At 42.9% G+C, this 11,758-nt stretch overlaps 1 protein-coding gene across 2 annotated transcripts in view; it reads right to left on the reverse strand.

Annotated features, from left to right (window-relative positions):
* Window positions 1-3,250, reverse strand: part of LOC139081407 (uncharacterized) — a 39,445-nt gene extending 36,195 nt beyond the window's left edge. For both annotated transcript variants that reach the window (XR_011536501.1, XM_070606974.1), the window contains exon 1: window positions 2,708-3,250. Coding sequence is in view for 1 of the 2 variants with exons in the window: in XM_070606974.1 (XP_070463075.1) it covers window positions 2,708-3,116 (409 nt within the window). In the remaining variant the exon portion in view is untranslated. The remainder of the gene's footprint in view (window positions 1-2,707) is intronic.
* Window positions 3,251-11,758: the final 8,508 nt, after the last annotated feature.

Here is an 11,758-nt window from a genome sequence, read left to right on the forward strand (position 1 = left end):
CTTCCCCTGTTCCGTAGGCCACATCTGTCCCCATGGGTCAGGGTTTGGCTGTGGGAAGGCTTGGCAGGGAGAGGTCTGATCTCAGTCTGGCTGAGACAATGAGAGAGAGAGCGGGAGAGCAAGAGAGCGAGAGATGAGAGAGAGAGAGAGAGAGAGAGAGAGAGAGAGAGAGAGAGAGAGGGAGAGAGAGGGAGAGAGGGAGAGAGGGAGAGAGGGAGGGAGGGAGGGAGGGAGAGAGAGAGAGAGAGAGAGAGAGAGAGAGAGAGAGAGAGAGAGAGAGAGAGAGAGAAAAGATGCTATGCTACTGGGCTTTGAAGATGGAGGAAGGGGTAGGCAGCCTTTAGAAGCTGCAAAAGGCAAGAAACAGATTCTCGCCTAGAGCCTCCAAAGGGGACGCAGCCCTGTGGACTCATTTAGACTTCTGACCTCTAGAACTCTCAAATAATAAATTTGTGTTGTTTCAAGACATTAAGATTGCGATAATTTGTTATCACAATAGGAACCTATTCTTATTGCACAACAGCTGCTGTAGGAAACTATTACAGAATCCCAATTTCTTTCTTGACCATGAGGCCTAACTCAGCCTTCAGTGAACGTTGTGAAGTCATCAAGCGTGTGAAAACCCAGACACTCATCTGGAGAGAAACTGATCTTAGAAAGGGGGGCAGGATTCAGCTGCTTCTCCTCTAAAGGCCTTGAGAGTAGTATAGCAGTTCTGCCTGCCCCACCTGTCTGGAGGACACCTGGTGGCTACTGACCTCAGTGATAGTAGTGTTTGTTGGAATAACAGTTGCTTCCGTGTTGCTCCCTCCCTCCCTCCCTCCCACTCCCCTCCCACTCCCTGTCTCTAATAATTCTCTCTAGCCCCATTGTACAGTAGGTGTTTAATAAACAACTTTGCGCTGTACAGTGTCAATGAAGTAGAGTGGGAAAAGCAGCTACCATTTAACTGAGCATAAGTGAGGCAGAAGAACAGGGGCGTTTAGAGTAGGGGGCTTTGAAGTCACACAGACTTGGGCTCGAATCTCCGCTGCCACCTTCATAGCTGAGGGGCCCAGCCAAGCTCCTGTGTCCTCCTCCACGCAGTGAAGTGACTCACTGGGCACACTCTGGGCTCAGGCTGCCTGGTTCGCATCAGCTTTATTACTAACTCCCAGTGTGACCATGGGAAGTTCTGACCCTCTCTGTGCCTCAGTTCCCTCATTTGAAAAATAAGCTGAGTAATACTTCCAAGTGGCCTTCATCCGTGTTCCTCGAGTCCCCTGCTCTTGCTGTTAACTTTCTAGGTGAATGGCATAGATGTCGTTCAGGGTTACACTGACAGAATCAAGGGTGTGAACCCACAGGCTAGCGGAATTGTCGAGTACAGATGAGCTCCTTCACACACACAAGGAGACGGCTCTCTCAGGTATCCTGTTTCTTCTTTGGCCACTCATCCCCCAGTCCATCCCAGTCTGCAGCTTCTTCCTTTGTGTCTCTCCTTTGCATTCTCATGATACCCCTAAAAGACTGCTCATTCTCCACGTTAAGCCCTTTCATGTAGTTTGTCCGTTTGTCTGTCTGCCTGCTACACTAGACTGTGAGATACCTGAGGGAAAGAATCAAGTTAAGTTGGCTTTTACCCGTCCAGCATGCAGAACACTTCCTGAGTCTTGGCATAGAGGAAAACGAAAAATAAATCCAATGAAAATTTTAGAAACTTAGGAAATTATTGGAAAATGAATTTAGCAATAATATAATAAACCCCATTCCTTTCTGCTGTATTAAATACTTCAAACATGTCTTTGAATTTACTCCCCACTACACTCGGAATATGGCATATTATTCTCCTTTTCTCATATGAGATTACTGGGACCGAGAGAACTCCAGGACCATTTCCATGGTCGCAGGGCAGGTATGTAACAGAATGAGCATGGATACAGGCAACGTCCAGGTGTCGACGGACGACGTAAAAAGATCTCTTAGGAGAAAGGGCTGCAGATACAGTTCGCCAATATTTTATGCCAGTACAGCTATTTTAGGATCGGGGATTGGGGGTGGGGGTGGGGTTGGGGGGGCGTCTCTTGGCCTCACTTTCAACAAGTGGCCAGTCTTGGTAGTGCAGACAAAAGGGTGGCCCGGTAAATTCTTAGAACCTGAGCAGCCACCCCCCCCCCCCGCCCCCACCCAATCTGCACTGCAGGGTGAAGATTTAGCCAGATTTGCGTTTATGGCCGAGGATGCCATACACTGAGGCAGTGTGAGGAAGAGAACTGCCGCCCAACCGCACAGTCGAGAGCGGCCCAGGGATCCCTGCTCCCCTTGCTCCCTGCCCCCCGACTCCCATCCCCACCCTCAGCCTCACCCTCACCCTCACCGCCCCCTCCAGCGCAGCCACTTGGGTCACAGCGCCAGGTGCGCACGGCCGCCCCCTTGTCCATGCCGGGGTCAGAAGCCTGGCGGCGGCAGAGAGCACTACTGAAAGAAAACCAGCAGGCCAAGGAAGACGACTCCAAAGAGCCACAGCTATAGGCACCGCCCTGTCCCCCAAGGAGATGGACCTGGGCGCGCAGCGGGAGCGCTGGGAGACGTTCAGGAAGCCGCGGAGCCTCAGCTGCGAGGGGAGCGCTACGTTCCTGCTGGACACCCTCGAGCACCCAGGCCCCGCGCGCTACACCGGGGGCTGCCACTGCGGCGCCGTTCAATTTGAGCCGGGGCCCCTGCACACCTGTGAGTTCCGGATCGCAGCTGCAGGCTGTGCAGGAAGCAGCAGCACCGACACTTCTCGTCCTGGCCTCGCGCTTCACGCTCCTCCTGGGCGCCGAGAGCATCGTCACGGATCCACCCCGCACGCACCCGCCCGGCGCTGCACAGCTTGTGCGGCAGGGGTGGGGTGCAGAGTTTCCACGCAGCTGCTTCTGACCCCGGGGCTTACGCCGTCGCTCCGCACTGCCTGGGCCAGGGAACATTTTCCCTGGAGGTAAAGCCCACGAACACGTGGAGGCCCCCTTACGCGCGTGTACCAGTCCACGCTCAGCTGTAAGCAATTTAGCAAATTTACCCTTTAGGTGTTCTGTGTTTATGGTTCGACAAGCATCTGTGCCAGGTAAGCAGATCTTGGTTGTGACTCGCTGCATCTGCCTTTCGGGTGGTGGTTTGCCCTGCAACCTCAGTTCTCCAACCAATGAGTTCAAAAACAAAGAAACCAACCCACGTTGATTCAGTTTTTCCGGCGTCTTCTTGTTACAAGACGGGGGTGACGATCTCTAACGTCTTTACACGAGAGCGCTGAAACTACAAGTTCTCACTTGTGGGCACTTTTTGCGATATGCTACAATCAGTATAAGGCTATGATTTAGGAATATCATGGTAAGTTCCAGAGAAACAGAAAAGATGAAAGTTGTCTCAGGGAGCCAGAGCAGAAGTGTACCGGTAGGGTGTGTGTGTGAGACAGAGACTTTGGAATGAAATGACTTCTGATTTCATTAAAGGCTAGTGTTACTATTTAACTTTTAAGATCATGTCTGTATGTTATTTTGAGAAAATTAAAGAATAAGTGATGAATTTTCTGTAGAAGTTCTATGTAGAAAAATACATAGAAATAATAAGCTTAATTTCACGAAGATGAAATAACTGCTCAAAGATACATACAGTTCCTAAAACAGTTATTGCCTCCCACTTGTTGATGTTACTTGTGACTATTTTGTAAATTAATACACGTTTTCCTCTTGATCCCAGCAGGTTTGCACATTAATTGACTTGAGTAATAATGTAAACATTGCGCTTTGCTGAATCTGGGGTAAACAGTGCAAGGGAGGGGACTAAATTCCCATTTCCCAGATGAGGAAACTCAGGCTCAAAAGATTCGGTGACTTGCCGAAGGTCATACACCAAGTAAGTGGTGGAGCTGGGGCAGTCACTCAAGTCCGTCTGATATCAGCATCCATGTTATTTACAGTATATTTCTCTCCCTTCCCTAGAATGCACATTTTTGAATAGCCACACGTTTGTCAGAAAATAGTGTTCTTCTTCCACTAGGTTTTGGAACCAAAATTCCTGTTGAATGCACCAGAAAAGTTGAACACAATCATCCCATTCTTTTAAGAAATTACAAATTCCTAAAAGAATAAAAAAGTGATTTTAGAAGCTAGAAGAAAAGATAGAAATCTTCCAAATTTATTTAATGAAGAAAGTTCAAACCCTGATTCCAACACCTAGAAGAGACAGCATCACACACACACACACACACACACACACAAATACAAATATGGATCTACTTCACTTATTAGCATGGATTAAGTTTTTTATCAATAAAGTTTGAATGGATAAAATTCAACAGTATATAAAAAATCTACCACATCCCGGCAGTCTCCTAGCCATGAGAGCATGGTGTAATATCAGGAAATATTTTAATAATCTATGATATCAATAACTCAAAGGAGAAAAATCATATGCTGATCTGAAGTGCTGAACAAGAATTCGATAAATTCAATCAATCTGATAGACTCTGCGGTTTTTCTCAGTTCTTGTTTAATTGGCCTGTCATCAGCTGACAGAATTATGTCCTCTACTACTACACATCCACGACCCCTTATCTCAAACTCTTGGGACCAGGGGCCGGCCCGCTGGCGTAGTGGGCAAATGAGTCAGGAAAAGTAAGTTCCGGTTTCAAAGCATTTTTTATGTTAAAATTGCCTATAAGGCATTGTGAGTCTGAAGAATATTTCTTTCAAATCTTTTTGCCTTTTATAAGGTTGTTTCTTTTAGTTTAGCTTTTTCTTTTCCATTGAAGTCGAACAAAGAGAAGAATGCATAAATCATAAGGGGCAACAACTTGAGGACATTTTACAAAGCGAACACATGCATGCAACCACCACCGAGACCGAGAGCTAGAACATCACTGGTGCCCCAGAAAGCCATATTATGCCCCTATCTAGTCAGTACACCTGAAAGTTAACCACTATTCTGACCTATGTCAGTATATGTTCATTTTGACTGTTCTTTTAAACTTTATGCAAACAGCATTATCAATCATGTACCTTTTTTATGCCTCATTTCCTTTGCTCAACATTCTGATTTGGGGATCTGTCCCGATTTGTTGCATGTGGGGATATTTGCTTGTTTCGTTGCGGCATAGTATTCCATTATATGGACATCACACTTGTATTTATTCGTTCAACTGTTGATAAACATTCAGATCGTTTCCAGTTTGTGACTATTTCTAAGAATACTACTATGACCATCCTTATTCATGTCTTTTGGAGAACATGTTCATGCATTTCTGTTTGATGTATACTTTGATTGTGTAGTAGGCAGAATTCTATGATGATGCCCAACGATCTTTGTCTTGGTATAATCTCCTCCCATTGGTTGTGGATGGAACCTGTGGGTATGATGAGCTATCACTCCCATGATTATGTTAAATTATATGGCAAAAAGGATTTTGCAGATGTAATCGAGGTCACAGATGGGCTCACCCTAAGGTAGGGAGATTATTCGGAGTGGGCCAGACCTAATCAGGTAAGCACTTAAGAGGGCCTAGGCCCTTGTTGAAAAAGAAATTCGAAGCATGGGAGAGCATTTGGAGAGGGCCACATGGCAAGGAACTCCAGGCAGCCTCTAGTGTTGCCCCTGGCTGACAGCCAGCAAGAGACTGGGGGCCTCAGTCCTCCAGCTGCAGGGAACTGAATTCGGCTAACAATATGGAGGAGTTTGGAAGGGACTCTTCCCCAGAGCCTCCAGAAAGGCAAAGAGCAAGTCCGCCACCACCTCACCGTGTCAGACCCTGAGCAGTGAAGCCAGTCACACTGGGCATAGACTTCTGACCTGCACAACGGTGAGCTAATAAATGGGTGCTATTTTAAGCTGCCAGGGGTGTGGCCATTTGTTCCACACCAATAGAACACGAATATAGATTTTGATACCTTGATATGGGGTGCTGCCATTGCAAACACCTAAAAATGTGGGGGTGACTTTGGAACTGGGTGGTGGGCGAAGGCTAGAAGAATTTTGAGCGCATGCAGGAGAAAGCCTAAGTCACCTTAGAAGAAAGCCTCACTTGCCGTGGACAGACTGTTAGTAGAAATCGGCTGAATTTCCAAACTGCTCTGAGGCTCAAACTCCTTTCGGCCTTCCATTTCCCCTCTGTATTAAACCAGAATGTTTATAGCTATTATTCTATGCCTGTCCCACCATTGTGTGCTGGGGGAAGACAGCTTGTCACTTTAGTGTCACCGGTCCCCAGCTGGAGAGGGATTGTGCCCGAGGAGTTGTGCTGCATGGCTTATACCCAGGAACCTCATCCATGCCTGATTTAGATGACTGAGATGGTGAGATTTAGATGAGCTTTGGGAATTGAGCTGATACTATAAAGGTACCATGAAAAATTTGGAAACTGTGGGATGGGGTGAGTGAATATTGTATGTGGGATGGACTGAATCACTGGGGGCCAGAGGACATATTGTGGTAGGAAGAATTCTAAGATGACTCCTAATGACACTTGACCTTGTATAGTCCCCTCCCGTTAAGTGTGAGAGGAGCCTGTGAATATGATGACATATCACTGCTGTGATTGTGGTGCATTATATGGGAAAAGAGATTTTGTAGATGTATTAAGGTCCCAAATCAGTGGACTTTCAAATAAGGAGGTGCCCTGGGTGAGCCAGACCTAATCAGGTGGCTGTGCATTTAAGCTGGCCTGTGTACTTCCTGAGGGACTCAAGTGTGAGAGGCTGTATGGAGGGATCGATGTGGCAAGGACCTGTGGAAAATCTCTAGGAGCTAAAAGTGGAACTAAATTCCGCCAATAATTTGAATGAGCTGGGAAATGTATTCTTCCGAAGAGCCCCCATAAAGAAACACAGCTTGTCTGTCTTATTCAGCTTAGGCTGCTATAACAAATTACCATAGACTGGGTGGCTTAGACAACTAACATTTATTTCTCACAGTTCTAGAGGCTGGGAAGTCCGAGATCAAGGTGCCAGCAGATTTGGTATCTGGTGAAGGCTTGCTTCCTGGTTTGCAGGTGGCCGCCTTCCTCCTGTATCCTCACATGGCAGAGAGAGCTCTGTTCATTTCATCCCCTTATAAGGGCACCAATCCCAGCATGGGGCTCTACCCCTATGACCTCATCCAAACCCAATTACTTCCCAAAGGCTCCACCTCCAAATACCATCGCATTGGGGATTGGGGTTTCAACTTGCGGATTTTAGGGGGGATACAAGCATCCAGCCCACAGCGCTGGCCGACTGATTTCCCCCTGTCAGACACTGAGCAGAGAACGCAGCCATGCCACGCAAGGACTTCTGAACCTATAGAACTGTGAGCTAATGCATGGACATTGCTTTAAGCCACTAAGTTTGTGGTAATTTGTTATGCAGGAATAGAAAACTACTACAGGTGGGGTTGCTGCGTTATAGAAAATGCATAAATTCAGCTTGAAAAGAGACTGCCAAAAACTTTTCCAAGTGGCAATACCAATCTACACTCTCACCAGCAGTTAGAGTTCCCGTTCCTCTCTATCTTCTCCAACTCTTGATATTAGTAGTGATTTTGGCTATTCTGGTAGATGTTTACTGATATCTCATTGTCATTTAAATTTGCATATCCCTGATGACTGAGTTTGGGCAATCTTTTATTTGTTTATCGGTCAGTTGGATGTCCCATTCCGTGAAGCACCTATTGAAATATTGTACCAATGTTTAATTGCACTTACTTTTTTTCCTTTGATTTTATTCTGTACATAAAATATTTGTTGGATGTGTGTGTGTGGAGATATATATACTTTTTTCAATGTTTTTCTTTATTATCCATGCTCTTTGTGTCCTGTTTCAAATATCATCATCTACCCCAAGGTCACGAAGATATGCTTATACACTATTTTCTAGAAGCTTTTATCATCTGGAATTAATTTGTGTGCCTGATGTAAATTAGGGGCCAAAGTTATTTTTTCCATATGGATGGATATCCAATTAGTCCAGCTCCACTTACTTAAATGACTATCCTTCCCCCAGAGCACTGCATTGATACCTTTGGTGTAAATCAGGTGGCCACATATATATCTATATATAGAGAGATATATATATATATATATCTATATATATATGTCTGTTTGTGGACTCTCTTCTTTGTTCCATTAGTCTATTTGTCTATTCTTGTACACAAATCACACTATCTTAATTATTATGGCCTTATAGCTGGCCTTGCAATCTGGCTGTGAATGTCCTTCAAATTTCTTCTTCTGGATGGCTTTGGCTGTTCTTAGATCTTTGATATTCATACATATTTTAGAATCAGTTGGCCAATTTCCATTTACAAAAAACCAGCTGGGATTTCAACTGGGATTAGGTTGAATCCATACATCATTTTGATGAGAAATCTCTCTTTAATTTTTATAATACTGTCTTCTAATCCATGAACATGATGTATCTCTGATTTATCTGGGCCTTCTCTAATTTTTCTAAGAAACGTTATGTAGATTTCTGGGCCGAGGACTTTTGAATCTTTTATTAGATTTGTTCCTAGGTGTTTGATGTTTTCTGATTCTATCGTGAATGGCATTTAAAAATCTTTCTTTATAATTTTTGATGCTGATACCTAGAAATACAACTGGATTTCGTAACTTTGAACTTATATCCAGCAATCGTGCTAAATTCATTTAGTAATTCTAATATTTGATATATACATTCTTTAAGTTGTTTTATGTAAACAATCTGTTGTGTCTCTTTTATTTTTTTAGGAAGCTGAGAAACCTTTCCCTAAAGACCTCAAAGGGACTTAACATTTATATCTCATTAGCTACAACTGGGAAATGTCCATTGGCAAACCAGTCACTGGAGTGGTAATGAGATTACTATGACCTGGTTAGTCAAACACATCGCCCTTTGTATATCGGATACATTGCATTATGATTACGATGCCACAGTTTTTCTTTATCTTAACCAAATATATAAATATTTAGAAATTAACGTTTTGATTAGATGGTTGAGAATCAGGACATAGAAGATGGTGGACTGGTATTTGTGGAATGCTCTTCCGTGTAAATGAGTTGAAATTACAATTCTTAAGTTATATAATTTCTTAAGCAATGACGAAAATGTTTCATATGTGATAAACATTTGTAGCGTGTTGAAGAAGAATGAACCTTTAGAATGAATTAGTTCATTTCAAAAAATATCCTTTTTGCTGTTTATAAAGCACAAAATTATCATAGAAAATTTAACACATACACATATCAAACTTTTAACAATAGTTATCGATCACTGGTAGGATTGATTGTGATTTGTTTTGTCTTAACCTTTTCTGAATTATCTAAATGCTCTACTGCAGGGTCTGTCAAACTCGCCCCTATCAGCATTTTGGGTCAGATAATTCTGTGTTGTCAGAATTGACAATGCTCTTCTGTGCACTGAAAAGACTGAGAGCATCCCTGGCCTCTGCATACTAGATGCCAGTAGCACCTCTCCCTCCCCAGTTGTGACAGTCTCCAGACATTTTCAAATTTCCCTCCCCGGAGTGGGGTGAGGGGCGCGGGGGCAGGCAAAATGCCCCTGGTTGAGAACAATTCCGCTATAGTAAATGTAATTCTAATATATGTAGAAAGCTAGGCAGATGTAAATATAGATCAGTAGATAAGAGTATATCATGTGTTTTTTAGGTAATATCATAGGCACTTTCCCACAGCTTTAAATTTTTTTCAAAAACATCCTCTAAAAGCTGCTTAACTTTATATTCTATGGACATTCAGTATCCTACTGGAAATTGAAGTTGTTTCAGATTATTTAAAATAAACGACAGTATAATAATCACCTTTGAGCATATAACATTGTGAGTCTATATGAGTATTTCTTTAGATTTAATGCCTAGAAGAAAAATTATAGCGTCAAATAAACATGTTTAAGACTTTTTATAAGTCTTATATCATCACCTTTCCATCTGGAAAGACACTATGAATTTATAACCCCATCTAGTAGTATAGAGGCTAGCCTGTTTTTTGTTTGTTTGTTTTACAACAGCTTAAAACCTAATTAAACATTAAAATTGTTTTAAAAATTCAAATACCTGTACTTTTTTCTGAATACAAGAATAATGTATGCTCATTGAAGACATTCAGAAGATAAAGTACGAGAGGACAAAACTCACCCTTTCCAGATTTTTTTCTCTATGAGCACATATATCCATGAACACTCTCTCTCAAACAGGAGCTCTGGGAAAGAAAAAGGGGAGGGCGCTGAAGACACGCCAATGGAGTTAAAGAGAAGGACTTCCTTAGCATAAAGTTTGAGATCTTAGAGAAGAGCAAATCAATAAGTGGAAGATTTTATACACACACACACACACACGTACATATCCTTTAAAGAGAGCAAAGATAGATGGGGGCATTTTAGCTATTACTAAGTCAAGGATCATGACTAAGGCCCAGAGATTCCAGAAAGGAGGAAAGGAAAAATCGGAGAGAGTAAACTGAAATGATTCCCAAGAGGAAAACTGGATCCATGAAACTGGTGACAGTTGACCTATAGAATTAAGAGAATGGCTGTAAGTTGGGGTCCATACCCCTAAATGACTAGGACAACTACAGAGGGTGTAGTGGCTAACATGGTCAGAACAGGATCACTGATTCCCTCTGTGTCTCTGATAGTCAAGCCTCCCCTGTTCCAGGAAGTGACACCACCATCCACCCAGATACTGTGGCCAAAATCTAGGAGCGGTCACTGATTACTGTCCTTCCCTCATGACCTCTCAGTCATTCAAGTTTTCCTAGCTGAGGCCCCGGACATCTGAGACAAGCCATGCCTGCTCGACCCTATCTGAATTCTAGCTCTACAAAGTCCATGAGCATAAACAAATGGATGTTGTTCTGACGACACTCTATTATGGAATGGTGGATGACCAGAATGCATTCTATTCATTTATTCTTCATTTAAGCCATCCTGTACTTCATCAGTATTTCATTTTCCATATTCTATTTTTATTCAATTCTTATTCAATCCTTCATGACCTTCTATTCTGTATTTCATTCCATTCTTTTGTGGTATTTTTAAATTTATAGTGCATATTTCATAGTCTCTTTATTTCAGGCCATTGCACATTCTATTCCATTCTATAGTCGTTTCTACTTCAATTTCAATTATCTTCAATGTTTTATTTCACACTATACTCCATTTCACTCCTTTTCTCATATAACATTATACTTTTCTTTTATTCCATATGCATTAGATATTTATTTCCATTTTGCACTCCATTCCATTTTCCCATTATATTCCATTCAATTTTCCATTCCATATCCTGTTCAAGTCCGTATTCCATTCTCCACTTTATTCCAGTTTCCACTACAATCAGTCTTGATTTCACTGCATTCTGCATTCCACTTCAAATCCATTTTCCACTCCATATTATTTAATGCCCCAAATACCATTCCAATCTTTTTTTTTTTTTTTTAAAGATTTTATTTTTTCCTTTTTCTCCCCAAAGCCCCCCGGTACATAGTTGTGTATTCTTCGTTGTGGGTTCTTCTAGTTGTGGCATGTGGGACGCTGCCTCAGCGTGGTCTGATGAGCAGTGCCATGTCCGCGCCCAGGATTCGAACTAACGAAACACTGCGCCGCCTGCAGCGGAGCGCGCGAACTTAACCACTCGGCCACGGGGCCAGCCCCATTCCATTCTATTTTTGAGTTGCATTTCAGTCCAGTTGTTCATCCATTCCACTAAATATCCCATTCCATTCTGCCAAAATTGCTTTAACAGCAACTTTCAGGAGAAGCACTTACCAATATTTTTA

This window comes from Equus przewalskii, unplaced genomic scaffold, assembly GCF_037783145.1.
Source record: "Equus przewalskii isolate Varuska unplaced genomic scaffold, EquPr2 contig_R2023, whole genome shotgun sequence".
Lineage (NCBI taxonomy): Eukaryota > Metazoa > Chordata > Mammalia > Perissodactyla > Equidae > Equus > Equus przewalskii.